This window comes from Vipera berus, assembly GCF_964194415.1.
Source record: "Vipera berus genome assembly, chromosome: Z".
In the NCBI taxonomy this organism is placed as follows: domain Eukaryota; kingdom Metazoa; phylum Chordata; class Lepidosauria; order Squamata; family Viperidae; genus Vipera; species Vipera berus.
Window position 1 is genome coordinate 123,756,987 of NC_138205.1, and position 18,198 is coordinate 123,775,184.

The 18,198-nt window shown below is 43.8% G+C and overlaps 1 protein-coding gene across 1 annotated transcript in view; it reads right to left on the bottom strand.

Annotated features, from left to right (window-relative positions):
* The window catches only part of DPP6 (dipeptidyl peptidase like 6), a gene marked incomplete at both ends in the record, with an annotated part of 250,083 nt that extends 234,530 nt beyond the window's left edge, over positions 1 to 15,553 (bottom strand). Inside the window, one exon of the mRNA XM_081346284.1 lies at positions 15,497 to 15,553. Within this exon, the coding sequence (XP_081202410.1) occupies positions 15,497 to 15,553 (57 nt within the window). The remainder of the gene's footprint in view (positions 1 to 15,496) is intronic.
* Positions 15,554 to 18,198: the final 2,645 nt, after the last annotated feature.

An 18,198-nucleotide genomic window follows, 5' to 3' on the forward strand; every position in this document is an offset into this window, starting at 1 on the left:
TGATTAAGGGGCTGGTGGCTAAAACATATGAAGAAAATTTGCAGGAATTGGGTGTTATATATTAATGTTAGATGTTTATATGTTAATGATATTACAATATGAGTTCGAGTTGCAAAGGTTGCATGAGGTAAATAACGGCTGACAGAAACACACGCGGCAGTTTGACAGCTGTCAAACTGCAGCCGGCAAATGCGCAAGCGCAGCAGCTGACAGCTCTCAGCTGCTAGCCTAACTACAGACCACGCAGGCGCAACCTCCACGAGGACTCTAAGCTGTCAAAACCCCAGATGCAGCCGATTGGTCCAGCTTCAAGGCGGGAGAAGCTGAACGTCTGATTGGCTGAGCCAACTTCCAGCTGGCTATATAAAGAGCTGAAGCCGGCAAAGTTTTCTCCGGGTGTACCACAATAAACAAGCAACCTGAGCCTGCTGTCTCCACGTGATCCTTACACCCTAGCCACTTCACTGGCGACGAAGGTGGGATCTGCTTTGCCGAGCTGAAGTCACTAGCCTAGGAAGGGAATCCTTCTGGAGGCTCAGAGCGAGTCACGATTGAAGTCACTGACAAGAAAGTTATAACTTCCACATCCAGGCAAGCAGCGCTAAGGACCGAGACAGCATGGCTAATCATGGAGAAATCCGAGAATTTGACACCCGACACCCTGAACGTTGGGAATCGCACCTGGGCCAAGTTGAAGGGTTCCTGCTGGTCAGCAAGATCACAGAGGACCGGGCCAAAGCAGCAGCCCTCCTATATTTGAGCGGCCCCGCCATGTATGACGTGGCCGTCGGACTGTACAGTCCAGAGCCAGTTGCCGAAGTAACCTACGCAGAACTAACCGATAAACTCAGCAAACACTACATGCCAACGCGCTCGGAGATATACTGGAGGGTCCAGTTCGCGCATCGACGCCAGCTGCCAGGTGAACCTGCGGCCGACTTCATAGCAGGAGTCCGGCACGCTGCCCGATGGTGCCAATTCCCGGACCTGGAAGACCGGATCAGGGACCAATTGGTCATTGGGTTGAAGGACAAACACCTCCAAAAGAAAATAATCTCAAAGCCCACTCTGAATTTAGCTGAAGTCACGAGAGAGATTCAGGCATACGAGGACAGCTACCCTGGAGACACCGCACAAGCTGGGAATGGACAACATGGAGCAGTGCACCAGGGCGAAATAGCCCCCAGAGACGTCGGAGAAATAGAAGACCTGACCGACGTGGACGCCATTCACCGGCGATTCGAGAGACTGCAAACACGCAGAAATGAGCGAGGAGAAGGGGCAAGACCAAAAAACAACTCCAGGGAACCGCGAGCCACCTGCGCCAGGTGTGGGGGAAACCAGCCCAAAACCTCCTGTCGGTTCCGAAACACCAAATGCCACAACTGCGGCAAATCCGGACACATCAAAACCATGTACCGAAGCCAGAATCACGAGGACTTCCACGAACTCGAAGCAACGTCCCCAGGTATGAGTCCCCCGCCAGCCCCCAGAGCAAAGCCCGCCAGGTACCTAGTACAGGCGGTAGACAAGGACAGGGAATTAGGAGAGGGCCACCAACTAAACCCTAAAGTAAAAATCAAAGCCAGGCTACAAGGAGTCCCCTGCAAGCTGGAGGTAGATTCCGGCTCCTCGGTTACATTAATCTCAGGAAAAACATTCAAGGAAATTTGCCAACGAAACCGTAGGCAAATCCCATTAAAACCCCCCCAAATTTACCTAGTGGACTACCAAAAGTCCCCCATTCCACTGAAGGTAAGAGCCCGTATATTCGTAGAATTTAAAAAATTCCGAGGACCCCTTAATGTTCTAGTCACCCAAGGGGACTGATCCAACTTAATCGGGTTGGATTGGTTCAAAGCCTTAGGCATTAGATTAACTGGAATCAACACCACACAGGCCGCAAACCTCGACGACGTCTGCAAACAATTTGCAGACATCTTCGATGGTTCCCTCGGTGAATACACAGGGGCCCCAATTTCCCTAAAACTAAACCCCGAGGTCCCACCCATATGGATTAGGGCAAGGAGAGTCCCGTTCGCCCTCAAAAAGAAAATTGAGGACGAACTGGATCGCCTAGTCAAAATAGGAGTCCTAGAACCCACTGACGGAGGAAGCTGGGAAACCCCGATAGTTACCCCCATAAAACCTAACGGCCAAATTCGGCTCTGCACCGACTACAAGGCCACCCTAAACCAGGCATTAAACGCACATGCTTACCCCGTCCCCGCGGTGAAAGACGTCCTCTCCTCCGTCCATTCCGGTGCCACCTTTGCCAAGCTTGACTTGGCGCAGGCGTATTTGCAGCTCCCTGTAACTCAAGAAACCGCAGATGCGCAGACCATAGTTACTCACCGCGGGGCTTTTAAAGTCAAACGCCTTCAATTCGGCATATCTGCAGCCCTAGGGATTTTCCAAGAAATAATGGAAAAAACATTAAAAGGAATCCCTGGGGTATGGCCCTATTTCGACAACGTCCTTATTACTGGAGAAACTAAACAAAATTTGGCAGACCGACTGTCAGCTGTTCTGAGCAGATTCAGAACAGCAGGTCTCAAACTACAAAAAGACAAATGCTCAATAGGCGTTCCCTCAACCGAATTCCTCGGCTATAGGATAGAGGGAATTCAGGGAATTCACCCAACCAACGCCAAGATCAATGCCATCAAAGCAGCCCCCACACCCAAAAACAAACAAGAGTTGCAAGCCTTCCTTGGACTCTTAAACTTCTACCACGCATTTCTCCCACACAAAGCCACTTTAGCTGAACCCCTACATAGGCTACTGGATAAGGGGAGCCCATGGCTCTGGACGTCACAGCATGACGCCAGTTTTCAAAAGAACATCCTGTGTTACCCTATTCAGAGAGGATCTACCCCTATGCATCGCGTGCGACGCATCCCCATACGGAATAGGGGCAGTCCTCAGTCACTTACAGGATAATGGAATACAAAAGCCAATAGCTTTCTATTCCAGGACACTCACTAAGGCCGAAAGAAATTATGCCCAAATAGACAGGAAAGCTTTAGCAATCATCGCCGGAGTAAAAAAGTTCCATGATTACTTATACGGCAGGAAATTTACCATTTTCACCGACCACAAACCCCTATTAGGCATTTTCACATGGAACAAATTAACTCCTCAAATCCTGTCACCTAGAATACTACGATGGTCAACCTTTCTGTCGGCCTATTTGTACGAACTTGTCCACAAACCAGGGAAGGAATTGGGGCACACTGACGGGCTAAGCAGGCTGCCCTTACCTAACACAGACCCAGACCCAGCTCCAGCGGGAAATATCCTAGCGATTTCGGAACTGCCAGAATGCCCCTTGTCGGCAAAGGATATCTCCTCTGCAACAGCTAAAGATAAGACCTGTAGCAGAGTGCTACAGTGGGTTACTGCAGGATGGCCAACCTCATGCCCGGGACAGGAGTTCCAGGCATATTTCACAAGAAAACAAGAACTATCGTCCCATTTGGGATGCATTCTTTGGGGAAACAGGGTAGTAGTCCCAGAGAAACACAGGGAACAAACATTACGCACACTTCACGAAGGACACCCGGGGATTGTCAAAATGAAAGCCCTAGCCAGAAGCTACGTACGGTGGCCGAAAATTGATAAAAACATTGAGGACCATGTTGCAGGATGCTATCCCTGCCAGTTAACACGACCAGCCCCCCCTCAAAGCCCAATACATAGATGGGAAACGACCAAGAACCCATGGTCCCGGGTTCACTTAGACTTCACAGGACCTTTCCAGGGACAAACATTCCTCATCGCGGTGGATAGCTATTCCAAATGGCTAGAGGTAGTGCCGGTAAACAGCATCACTACCACCGCCACTGTACAGGTGCTTAGGGGGCTTTTTGCCACACACGGTCTCCCAGACATTTTGGTCACCGATAATGGGCCCCAATTTACTTCTCGTGAATTTCAGATATTCACCAGGGGCAACTCTATTAGGCATGTTACGGCGGCTCCGTTCCATCCCTCGTCTAATGGCTTAGCAGAAGTTATGGTGAGATCGACTAAAGATGCCCTCTGAAAAATAATCAAAGGGAACTGGCACCGGCGGCTAGCCCAATTCCTGCTCGCCCAACACACCACCCCATGCACAACCACAGGAAAATCTCTGGCAGAGCTACGTTGGGGGCGACGGCTCATCACCAGGCTCGACAGGATGCACCCTGATAGAACTAACGCCGACACTGAACAACCCCTCCCGCAAAGGTCCTTTGCTAATGTACAAACTGTGTGGGCACGGAACTATGCAGACGGACCTAAGTGGCTCCAGGGGGTTGTCATCGACCAAACAGGACCCTTGTCTTATCTGATAGACACAGGTCGTAACGGTCACATCCGAAGACACACCGACCAGTTGAGGAGCCGGAGCCCCCAACACATGCCAGGACTCGCAGCTCTGACACCAGAAAGTGACGAGACCAGTCAACAACCTGAACTCGGACTCTTCAACATCCCGTATTACACCAACCAGGACAGGGGGAAGGGGTGTAGGAAAATGAATCACCGCTGCATCGCTCCAGCAGAACAAGGCAACCACCAGCCTACCTACAGGACTACGAATGGGCAGGCAGTAATCAGCAACAAAGGGGCAGGGCAAACACCAGTTCGGGGGAAGGGTAAGGGGTGTTATATATTAATGTTAGATGTTTATATGTTAATGTTATTACAATATGAGTACGAGTTGCAAAGGTTGCATGAGGTAAATAACGGCTGACAGAAACACATGTGGCAGTTTGACAGCTGTCAAACTGCCGCCGGCAAATGCGCAGGTGCAGCAGCTGACAGCTCTCAGCTGCTAGCCTAACTACAGACCACGCAGGCGCAACCTCCACGAGGACTCTAAGCTGTCAAAACCCCAGATGCAGCCGATTGGTCCAGCTTCAAGGCGGGAGAAGCTGAACGTCTGATTGGCTGAGCCAACTTCCAGCTGGCTATATAAAGAGCTGAAGCCGGCAGAGTTTTCGCCGGGTGTACCTCAATAAACAAGCAACCTGAGCCTGCTGTCTCCGCGTGATCCTTACACCCTAGCCACTTCATTGGGTATGGCTAGTTTAATGAAGAGAAGGATTAAGGATGATATGATAGCGTTCTTCCAATATCTAAGGGGCTGTCACAAGAGGGTGTCAAGCAATTGTCCAAAGCACCTGAAGACAGAGCAAGAAACAATGGAAACTAATCAAGGAGGAACCAACCTAGAATTAAGGAGAAACTTCCTAGCAGAACAATTCATCCATGGAACAACCTGCCTCTAGTAGTTGTGAATGAAATAGTATATAGGGTTTCCTGCCTGAGCAGGGGGTTGGACTAGAACAGGGGTGTCAAACTGCCAGCGCCCACCCCATTGCCGGCAATGGCAAAACCATCCTGATACATTGCACGACGTCACGTGTCGTCGCAAGTTTGACATGTCTGGACTAGAAGATCTCCAAGGTATCTTCCAACTCTGTTTTTCTGTATTCTGCCCTATTCCAAGTAATAATAATACTGTACAGTTAGTCCTCAACTTTTAACCATAGATTTAATGACCATTCAAAGTTACAACAGCACTTAAAAAAGCAACTTACAACTAGTCCTTGCATTGACAACAGTTGCAGCATTTCCAGAGTCACATGATCAAAATTTGGCCATGTATATTGATGGTGTTGGCAGCATCTCAGGGTCATGTGATCACCATTTAAATCCTTCCCAGCTGGCTTTTGGCGAGCAAATTCAATTGTGGAAGCTGGATTCATTTACCAATCACTTGATTCCCTTAACCAGCATACTGCTTTACTGAACAGCCATAGCAAAAAGGTCATAAAATTGAGTGTGACTCATTTAACAACAACCTTGCTTTAGCAACAGAAATTTTGGTCCCTATTGTGGTCCTAAATTGAGGGCTATATAGTATTCCTTGGATTGCCTGAACTGTATAAAGTCTTGATAATATTACAGCAGGGGTGTCAAACTGCTGGCCCACGGGCCGGACACGTCATCCCAAAACCGCACCCACCCCATTGCCGGCAACGGAGAAAAAGCTCCAATACGTTACGTGACATCACGTGACATCACGAGTTTGACATGTCTGTATTACAGGTTTTTTCTACATTACTCCTGTGTCATAATTTGGCCTTTTACAAGTCATGTTAAATAATCAAAGGATCTTGATTCTCCCCACTTTTGAGTTTGATACAGATTGCTAAATGAAAAACTTTTTTTCCCTCTTAATGTCTCTTTTTGCATTTTTGGTTATAAAATAACATGTAAGAACATGACAGGGCTATACACACGGCAAGAGTTTAATTCACAGTGGACTACAATAACTATTTCCTCATTTCTTACTCTTAAAACCTTTTAATTGCTTTGAAAAATTGTAGGAATTCTGGATAGATTGTTGTTTCATGCTAACCCAATATTTCTTTCAATCAAACTAAAGTTAGCAAACTATGGTTTATCATGCTGCATGAAGCCAGCTGACATGGCGTGGCATATAATTTCTCAGTAATCAGAATAGAATAATTGCTTCATTCTTGAGGGAATCAGAAGTGTTCCTCTCCTGCCTGCTTTCTGAAATATTCCTTCAAGTATTTCACTCTGAAGTTTTGCTGAATCACACCTCATTGCCCAGTGCAGAAGCAAATGACCCAAGAAATTTGCTAAATCAGCATTTCGCTCACTAGACTGGTTTCTGAGTTTCTGTTGAACTTCGGTTTGAGGTCAAACCTGTTCTCTCAGGATGTGAATTTTCTTTTTCAAATCTGTATCATTTTCACCGAATATTTTAGTGGAGTTACAAAACAAATGATTAGTGGCTGCCCCTGTATGTATCACTCATTGTGCCAGAGAGAACTAAACGTAATGGACCTCACAAGAGCATTTTTTAAGACAGTGTTTCACAATCTTGGCAACTTTAAGATGTATGGACTTCAACACTCAGAATTTCAATAGTTTTTCAGAGCAAGACTAGCTAGGGAATTCTGGGAATTGAACAAAAGCTTTAAGGTGATTTTAGACTTGGATAAGTCTAAGGATTTAGGGTCTCTAGAACAGAGACTCTAAGGATTCTGGGACTTCAACCCCCCCAGGCTGAGGAATTGGGGGAACTGAAATTCACATATTTTAGAGTTGCCAAGATTGAGAAATACTGCTTTAAAATCATTCCAAAGCTGGAGAACTCTACGGAGGTTCAACCAAACCTCTGAATCTCCTTGGTAATCTGTCTATGCCAGGGGTCTCCAAATTTGCCGCTTTAAGACTTGTGGACTTCAACTCCCAGAATTCCTCAGCCAGCATGGCTGGCTGAGGAATTCTGGAAATCTAAGTCCACAAGTCTTAAAGCAGCCAAGTTTGAAGACCCCTGGTCTAAGCAGAGAATTGAATTTTCCTAAGCTGAGGTTGGTGCGGTGCATGGTTCTTATCTGGTGGTCTGCTTTTCTCTGTCTCCCTGTAAATCCTGTCTCGGAAAATATATTTTAACATTTCTGGGTTGGTCTCACTGTTGTTCTTGATATCTTAAGAATGTGATGGCTGAAGTCACTTTTATCTTCACAATGTGAAGCCTTTCATTATATTATATTTATATTTATATTTATTAAATTTTTATACCGCCCTTCTCCCGAAGGACTCAGGGCGGTGTACAGGGCAATAAATATTAAAATACGAATTACAAAAGTTAAAAACATTAAATAATTATGCCCGATATAATACATTAGTTAAAATCCATGTTAAAACCCCAAACCCCAAACCCATCAGACCAGGCTGGCTTGTTCAAATAAATACGTTTTTAGATCACGTCGGAAGGAGTGCAGGTCGGGGGCCATCCGGAGCTCAACCGGTAAGTGGTTCCACAGGTCTGGCGCGCCCACAGAGAACGCCCTCCCCCTGGGGGCCACCAGTCGACATTCTCTGACTGGTGGCACCCTGAGGAGGCCCTCTCTGTGGGAGCGTACTGAACAGAGGGAGGTTGATGCCGGCAGCAAGTGCTGCCGTAGGTAATCCGGACCCATGCCATGTAGGGCTTTATAGGTCATCACCAGCACCTTGAATCTCACCCGGAGGGCAACTGGAAGCCAATGCAGCTCACGGAGCAGAGGTGTAACATGGGAGTATCGGGAGACCCCCAACACAACTCGCGCAGCTGCATTCTGCACCAGTTGAAGCCTCCGAGTGGTCCTCAAGGGCAGCCCCATGTAGAGAGCATTGCAGTAGTCTAAACAAGAGGTCACGAGCGCATGAGTGACTGTACGCAAGGCATCCCGGTCCAGATAGGGCCGCAACTGGCACACCAGGCGAACCTGGGCAAAGGCCCCCCTAGTCACAGCTCCTATATGATCTTCTAAGGAGAGCTGGGAATCTAGGAGGACCCCCAAGTTGCGAGCCCTATCTACAGGGGGTAAAAACTCACCCCCCATAGTAAGAGATGGAATAGTCTGAATTTCCCGAGATGCCGGCACGCACAGCCACTCAGTCTTGTCAGGGTTGAGTCGAAGCCTGTTCCTCCCCATCCAGACCCGGACCGCCTCAAGGCACCGGGACATCACGTCGAGGGTATCACTGGGGTGGTTTGGAGTAGAAATGAAAAGCTGGGTATCATCAGCATACTGATGATACCCAACTCCAAAACCACGAATGATCTCACCCAGAGGCTTCATATAGATGTTGAACAGGAGAGGCGAGAGGACCGACCCCTGAGGAACTCCACAAACGAGAGGCCTCAAGGTCGACCTCTGCCCCCCTGCCAACACTGACTGCGAAAGTCCCAGAAGGTAGGAGGAGAACCACGGCAAAACAGTGCCTCCCACTCCCAACCCCCTGAGACGCCGCAGCAAGATACCATGGTTGATGGTATCAAAAGCCGCTGAGAGGTCTAATAGGACTAGGACAGAGGAACAACCCCTGTCCCGAGCCCGCCAGAGATCATTCACCAGCGCGACCAATGCCGTCTCCGTGCTGTACCCGGGCCTGAAACCCGATTGGTACGGGTCCAGATAATCAGCTTCCTCCAGGAACAAAGGGAGCTGATGCACCACCACGCTCTCAACAACCTTCGCGAGAAAGCGAAGGTTGGAGACCGGATGGAAGTTATTTAATACAGCTGGGTCCAGGGCAGGCTTCTTGAAGAGGGGTCTCACCACCGCCTCCTTCAAGGCGGTGGGAAAACTACCCTCACTCAAGGAAGCAGTTATTACTGCCAGGAGCCAGCCTCGTGTCCCACCCCGAGCTGCATAAACCAGCCAGGAGGGGCACGGGTCCAACAAACACGGGTCCAAGAATGAAAAGGTTTACCAAGTTACACATTACACAAGCTATTTCTCAGAATTTTACATATTTGTAATATGTTTTTGAGAGATGCTATGGAATACTGGATTGCCAAATATTTTTCAGTAAATTACTACATTGACACCAAATATGCTTCCTCCACACAAATATTTTTAATACAATAAGTAGATTGTGTTCATGTTCATTACTAAATCATAATGTTTTGGTTTAGCTTTAGCCTAATATGTTATGAGAATCCAGCCATTGCAGTTTGTGAATTATAACTTCCAGATTTGTTTATCAAGTGAGTTCAATCATTGCGCATATTTTAGGTGTGATTTATGTGTCATTTGTCATTTTTTGGAATCTTTGATGAAAGCTCATAGTTCACAGGTCACATTTGATTGCTTTCTGTGATCCTAGAAATGTAGGTGAGCTGTTAGCTGTATTCTGAAAGGAAACATACAATATATATCTGCATTTGTTCTCCTTAACTTCTAGCTAGTCTAGAGATGGTGAGTTCTAGTCCCGCCTAAGGCATGGAAGCCAGCTGGATGACCTTGGGCCAGTTACTCTCTCTTTCCGCCCTACCCACCTAACAGGATTATTGTAGTGGAGAAAATAGGAGGAGGAAGGAGTATTAGGTATGTTTGCTGCCTTGAATACATGTTTAGATCAGTTTTCCCTGGTTTGATGCCTTCATTATGTGTTGAACATCAGCTTCCATATATCATATGTCTCATTTAGAATACAAATTTGTCTGGAACTGAAAAACTTTGGTCAACTGAGCGCTGAACATCAAAAATCACACAATTAACAAAAAAACAAGCTTGATAGGAACAAATACCTTAAGAAAAAGATCACATCTTTTACTTAATCTACTGATGCATCATATAAATAGTTTACCCTAATGTCCATCTTACTATATTTGCTGCTGGGATGATTCAATGATATAGTTATTTCCATTGCATTACATGTTGAAAATATAGATTAGTGGATGCTTTATTACTAAAGTAGTTCTGCAGAGCTATCGTAAATGGACTGTTTGTAAATACACACTGTGCTTACTACACGTTGCCTATAACATAACCTTAATTCTGCATGATTGGGAGCTATAAACCAGTCTGTAATATTTTCCAATGATAGGATATTTTAATCTCTACATGCTCTTTTAAAACTTAATTGGCTTATAATATTTGCAAATTTGATTCATATCTGGTGACATTTCAAGCTTTATTTTTGCCTTTTCAGTAACTGTGCTCCTCAAATATGTATTTGCTATTTTTGCCAGAACTGACTAGATGGATGGATAGGACAGATAGACAGACAGATCGATAGATATTGTTTTTTTGCTCAAACCATTAAGCAATTGTGGTATCTTCCAAACAGCATGCAATTAAACTTATATAAGTTCCAATTGAACACTCAGCTTTTATTCCTCTCAGATCTGTGGGTGGATTTCTTCAGCTATGTCTTAATTATTTCTCTTGCAGTAAAGCTAAATAAAATATTCAAATATTTGAATAGAATAGAGCAGAAAGTCTTCTAGTCCAGCCCCCTGCTGTTTAATGCTATGAGCCTAGGATAGTCATTTCTTCAATAGATTGAAATCAGTAACAGTAAAAGTATAACAGTGTTGGAAGTGTTGCCCTATACCATTTCAGACAACTAGCTGTCCAATTTCTTCTTAAAATTCCATCCCCCAATGATTGAGTAACCACAAGCCAACTCCCAGAGTTGTAATGGTCATTGAGGTCTACATGTTCAATTCCTGCCCAATTTAGGAATTCTAGTTGAAGCACCTGTGAAAGACAGCTGATCCATCTCTGCTTGAATATAGGTGCTCACTCTGCTACGCGGCACTCGGGATTCGACCTGCCAAACTGCCGATCTTCTGATCAACAAGCTCAGCGTCCTAATCCACTGAGCCATAGGCAACCACTATTGCAGTGTTTTTTCCAACTTGGCAACCTGAAGATGTATGGATTTCAACTCCCAGAATTACCCAGCCAGCTGTTCACTTGTATGCAGTCAAATTTCTGTTTTAGAGCTTTGCTCTTGATTATGGATTTTGGATTTGTTTTTTAACAAGTTTAACAAAAAAAATTTAACAAGTTTTTTTTAACAAGTTCCATAACCCAAAAAAGTTGAAGACTTGGCTACAGTAGAATTAGTACCAGGTTTAGGTAATATTAACTAAAGCAGTGTTTTTCAAACTTGGTTTGTTTAAAATGTGTGGACTTCAACTGCTGACTGGGGAGAGCTGAAGTCCATACATCTTTAAGTTGTTAAGTTTGAAAAATACTGCAATACTCTCTACACTCTGCTGTCTATATGCCGCCCATTTTATTGGTGCCCTGTCTGGGTCTACATCACACACTCTTTTCTGGAAGGAAAGGTTTAAAGTAGGAACTTGCAAGATCTGGAGTCAAAGAGCAGACATGTTTGTCAAGGAAAAGATGTAGTTGCTTTAAAGGTCTTCTGACCGAGGCAAGACAGGCCCATCCACATGTGAGCTGAATCATGTTTTGCCCTTTGACTCAGGAGTTTGGTTCAGCCATGTTTTCAAAGGTTTTTAAAGCTTCATCTATGTTTTTGAGATTTATGTCATCCTGTTGAGTGATATAGATTGAGTAATTGAGACAATGAAAGTCATCAATCCAATTAAGTATCCCCCCTCCTGCTCCGTGCATTGATGATGTTACCTAGTTGGGTAATGAGATGTCTGAAAGAAAACAGCCAAGTTCAGAGAGCACTAAGGACCCCACACAATTCAACCCTGAATGACAAACATTCTCTTCTACTGTTATTTATTCTACCGTAAGATAGGAGGTTATATACATTTCATAAATAAATAAATATGGGGGCAGGTAGGCACAACCAAACCTTAATCACTTATAAAACTTTTTCATTTAAGCGTATCAGAGGAAATTCTATCCAAAGCCATCATTTCTGCAATGCTTTTTGAGAAGCAACTCTTATTCCATTTGGTTTATGTTCAAAGAAATATGTATAGGATTGCAATTTTACCACTATAAAAAAAAGAGAAAGGGATTCTTTACATAAAAAAGAATAGTACCAGTCAGGAAAAAAATTATTTTGCTGTTTCGAGAACAGCTAAGCTGCAGAACTGGGTAATTGGTGATTTTTTTCTAACATATGAAAAATAGTGAGGCATATCTCTTTAGAAGGCACAATAAAATTATTTGCTTATTAAGCCTGGGCAAAATGTATTAATGATGTAAATGTTTCTTGAGATGCTTTGGTTGACAGTTAATTCACAAAGCTTTTTAGCATAAGATGGAAGACCCATTAACAAGCAGGAAAGATGTTGCAAAGATCCAGTAACATTTCTCATTTATTGTCAGCTGCAAATGGTTCCTTTTAAATTCACATGTTAGAAAGGCTTTAATCTGTGGAAAGCATGAGTTTCAACTGATAAATACAATATCCCTTAAAAGAAAAAGGTCAAAGGATGTTTGGGAAGGGACAAACTGAGAGAACTTCCTTTTTTATTATTAAAAAAAACTGGTCACACCATTTTTGTTTCAATGTAATGTCACCGTGAGAAGGCGGCTGTCCTTTTGTGGCATTTCAGATAATGCTGCATCTAATAAAGAGCCAACCATCTGCTTTTCCCACCTATCTTCAAACTTAGCTACATGCTTGGAGGGGGAGGAAAAATAAATTGCAACTCTCAGCATACTGAGTCAGAGGAAAACTATTTTAAGAATTAATTTGCATCTGGGGACATCTGTTTAAACTAGTCTCCTGTGACATCCTATCCAGTAAGTTAAAACACAATGTTAAAGTCTCTTTTGGCGACAGTGAATTGCTTTGGATGTAACATTAAACTATAGATTGACAGTAGCAAGATAGCAAGAATTATCTGCAGAGCTCATTACCAGATGTGTGTTTAACAACTTGCAACATTCCTGCAGAAAAGAATGGAGAATATATTAAGGTAAAGGTTTCCCGGTCCAGTTGTGTTCCACTTTGCATTGCAATGCTCATCTCCATTTCTTGGCTGGGACAGCCAGCATTGTCCAAAGACATTTTTGTGGTCATCTGACCAGCATGACTATATGCTGAGGTGCACAGAACACTGTTATCTTCCCACTGAAGTGGTACCTATTTATCTACTTGCATTTGCGTGCTTTCAAACTGCTAGGTGGGCAGGGGCTGGGCCAAGGAATGGGATCTCACCCTATTGTCTCAAACTTGGCCCGTCAGCTTTCCAACTGACAAGCTCAGTGTCTTTAACCACTGAGCCCTTGCATCCCCTGAGAATATATACACATATTTAAAATTAACTGTAGCCTGGTCTGGCATCTAAACTTGGAGACATTCTGCTTTATTTTTCACTAGAATAAGTTCAAACAAGCCAACATCAGAAACTATTAATGTATTGACTTATTATGAAAAATGCACCTAAATAAACCATACTTTAGAGTTTCAGAGCATGCTGTTGTAAAATAGTAGTGGAAACTTTCAATCTCTTCCTCGTGGCCATGCTTATGGAGAAACAGAGAAGATAATTCATGTGACCAGGTATAGGGTAGTTGGTTAAAAAAAAATAAAAATCTTGCTAACTCCTGATATTTGAATTTGGAGGAAATGGGCTCTCTCTATTCTTTATTTCTCAGAGGAGAATCTGCAAATAAGATAAAAGAGTGAAGGAATTCAGAAGCACCTGTGTATTTTTTGTAGGTTTTATCAGGATCTGAGATGTCTTCACCAGCCTTTCCATCTGTCATGCCTTCCTATCTGCACCCTATTAGGTTGACAAAATGACTCGTTACTTTACCAGAATGAAAACTGGTTTCCATTGAAAAGGAAACTCATTTTATGAACTGGACCAGAAAAAAGCCATCCATTTATTTATTTTATTTATTTTTTTATTTTAATTCCATTTATATCCCGCCCTTCTCCGAAGACTCAGGGCGGCTTACAAGCTTAGCAGTAGCCTTCATTCTATGTATATGCCTGCTTATTAGGGCTTTCACACACACCCCCCAAGCGGCATTATTACAAAGTCAGCTTATTGCCCCCAACAATCTGGGTCCTCATTTTACCTACCTCGGAAGGATGGAAGGCTGAGTCAACCTTGAGCCTGGTGGGATGGGAACCTGCACTAATTGCAGGCAGCTGGTGTTACTTAAGGAGGCGTTAGCCCACTGCTCCACCAAGGCTTTATAGGTAACATTCAGGAAGTGACTGGAGTAATTTTTTTTAATGTTTATGCTTCTTTGCATTTGTTATCTGGCACAAAACCATTGATATAATTGAAGTTTTTCTTGATAAGGGGATAAAGGGAAAAGAGGAGACGAACAGGATAATTTTTTGAGTATTCTGCAACTATTCTGGAACAAGGCCAGGGGCAAAAAAGAAGGTAACAATCTCACCAGGGAAAACAGCACCTGGGATACACAAGACAGATATGTTCTGCAGCAATTTCTACATAACAGTAAGTAGATTTGACCTCCATATTTCCACAGATTTTCTCAATTAAGGATGCTAACCTGGGGACCGAGCTCTGGAGCGCCACATCACAGGATCACCCCCAAATATAGCAAAACTCCCTGAAGTAGTGGAAGCAACAATCACTATATAAATTTATATAACACACAGTTCCCAAAAGACTATTACCCAAAGTCTAAAATTCTCAACTAGCTGCACTGTGAATAAGGGCAATCATATTAAGACTTGTGCAAAGGTGAAGATGCTAAAAAAAAGGCAGCTGGATCAAATCTGCTCAGGTTAAGACAAATCTGGTGAAGGGAGATAATTGGCTGTTGCAAGCAAGTTAGACACCATAAACTGGGTTAATGCTGTAAGGGGAAAAAATGTGGCTTTGACACCCCCCCCCAATCTCTCACCTGGTGGTCTACAGGAAAGTCCCAAACATCCAGCAAGCTCACCAGCACACACACATACACACACACACACACACACACACACACACACACACACACACACACACACAGACAAAGACACACATGAACAGAATCATAGTATAAATCATTGGAAACTGCAAAATTCATGCACAGTATTTATATTCAATGACAGCTGATCGTCAACATTCTGCCTGGGATGACTCATTTTAGACTGTTAATCCCACATTGTCAGCAATGAAAAGGGAAGGAAGCCAACCAACGAAGGGGCATAAAATGCATTCAAAGTATCTCCCGGTTATTAAGAGAGAGAAACAGAGAGAAAGAAAGTCCATTACCTGTTCCTGTTGTTGGGCTGATTTTCCTGATCCAGTTTGCTCCTTAGCTGTAGTCATGTTCACCTACTTGGACTCACTGCACTGAGAAACAGGATTTCACAGGTCTTGTGTATGCGTGCGTATGTAGGTATGGGTCTGCTTGTGCTGATGTGCATGAGAAGCAGAGAAAAAGAGAGTGAGCATGCAACTGTGGAAGTGTTTCACACTACCCCAGCTAAAGGAGTACGGATGAGTAGTTAGCCCATCACTTAATCACCGGTGGAGCATCAGCCAGCACAAATTTATTGCCATAAAAATACCGAGCGACCCTTTAATCTCCTGCCTGTATCTGAACCGTCTCTCTCAACTTACATTCTTTTTCTCCCTCTTTCTGCCTCTCCAAATTAAACAAGAAGAGTGAAAGAGAGAACCAAAGATGCTGAAAGGACTCCTTCAATTAACTGCCTCCGCAACCCCGCCACGAAACAGTAACTGCTTGGCAACCAGGAACCGGCAGCTCAGAGCTGGCAGAGCGCTATTTCGCTCTCTCTCTCTCCCTCTCTCTTTCTCTCTCTTTGCCTCCCCCACCCCACCTTGACAGCCAGTTGAGGACTGGAGCAGCGCATGCTCCAAACAGCATTGTAGGAGATGTGTAGAACAGAGCTCGGCACTGAATGTAAATTCCTAGCCTTTGCAAGAAAGAATTAACGGGAACTTTTAATTGCTAAACAGTCACCTTGGATGAATTGCCGCCAGTTATGTTCACTCCCTTAACACAACATCAGCAGCTCTGTTGTGGCATTCTCCATGGGGTGACTGCTAAGCTGTGTTTTCCCTCTTTTCCTAGGACCTGTGTGAGGACACAGACATCTGACAAATGGACACGGAGAGTGTTCAAAGAAGGCCAGAGCATGTTAAAATCTTTATCCGAGTATCTTGTCACAGTGACATTTCCAACAGTTTTCTTGAAATGGGCTATCAGACCGAGACTGCAAAACTCTGGAGAGCAGAGAAATAGCTAGCGACAGCAGAGACAGGTTCTATACTGCAGTACTGCTCAACCTTGGCAACTTTAAAATGTATGTATTTCAACCCCCAGAATTCCCAAGGCAACATGCTGGCTGGGGAATTCTGGGAGTTGAAGACCACAGCTCTCCAAACTGCCAAAGTTGTGAAATGCTGCACTAGAATCTCTCTCTGCTATTGCTAGCTATTTCTGTGTTCTGCCCACTGATTGTCCAGTCCTGATATTCCCGTCCATGTGACAACCATATTGTGCACAAAGATACAGTTCAGCCATGTATTGGGCCTCAGCTGCTACGAACTGAATTTAATATATTTGGAGAGCACTAGGTTGCAGAAAGATCAATCAGAAAAGAATCAAAGGAAGAAAGACTTATACATTTCATAAGTTTGGTAGTCCCAGTCACATTCATAAAATATGCCCAGAATTCAAATGATCTTGTTTTGCACTCACAATTATTTAGAGTCTTCATGAAATGTTTAAGCAAGCTCTGAAAATAAGCATTCACTGAGCATGGAATATCTTTATTCTTCTACAATACCGTTACTAAAGGAAATTGTTGAATGGAAATCTCCAAGAATTTAGCAATAGCACTTAGACTTATATACTGTTCCACAGTCCTTCATAGCACTCTTTTGGCATTTACAGAATCAGCCTATTACCCCCAACAATCTGGGTCCCTCATGGAAGGATGGAAGACCAAGTCAACCTTGAGCTGGTCTGGATTGAACTCTAGGCTGTAGGCTGAGTTAATCTGCAATACTGCATTCTAACCATTGTGCCACCATAGCTTTTAAATTAAAGTCGCACCTTAGCTTCTGAAGCAGTTTTCAGCAGTAAGGCTAAGCCGGAAGCTTGCAAAGAGTTAAAGTGATATATTAATATGGAGTTTTCTTGTTCAAAAACTAAATACTGGAACTCATGTCTCCAAACTGTATTCAGTATCCAACTCCAGAATGCTTCCCCATTTAGAGTCATTTTGCAGAGTGAGATGGGAAGCCAGTAACCTGATAATAAATAAATGAATTTTATAAAATGGGGAAAGCCTTTGATAGATGCAATAGTTTACTCAAAATCTGTTAGTCTACAGACACTTCCCAAGTAATTTTTCTCATTTAAAAAAATTTTTTTGAGCATCCTTTTTGTATTGCTGCAACACTGCTTGGCAACTATAGTTCAGGGAGGATGGCACATTGTGATGAGCCAAGGGTATCAAAAGTGTACCCTCCCATCAGGCAAATGATAACTGCTCTATCCTGGGACTAAGTAACTTATATCTCTATAGGGTATTCTGGGTCACTGGTCGTGTAGATTCCCAGTATGGAATAGAATCATCCTGGTATGGTTATCACTCTCTGAAGACTATGCTCTGAACAGTGGTAATGTTTGTTTGGAGTGAGTTCCACATCCCCCCAAAAAGTGACACCAAGTATAAGTGGCTTTCCTTCTTTATAATAACTTAAGTGAGAAAAGTGACCCAGTCACTCTCAAGCCCCTCCCCCCCATTTCCCCGCAGTTAATTTTCCCATCAAAACACAAGGCTACAATTCCCTGCCTATGACTTCATTCATAGTCATCTGTCCAAGGTCAATGCTGTGAATGATGTATAGAAAGAGAAAGGAAAGATGGAATGAAGAAACACTAGCAGAAGAAGATATAATTAAGAAAATTCTGGGTTGTGTGGAAATGGACAGGCTTA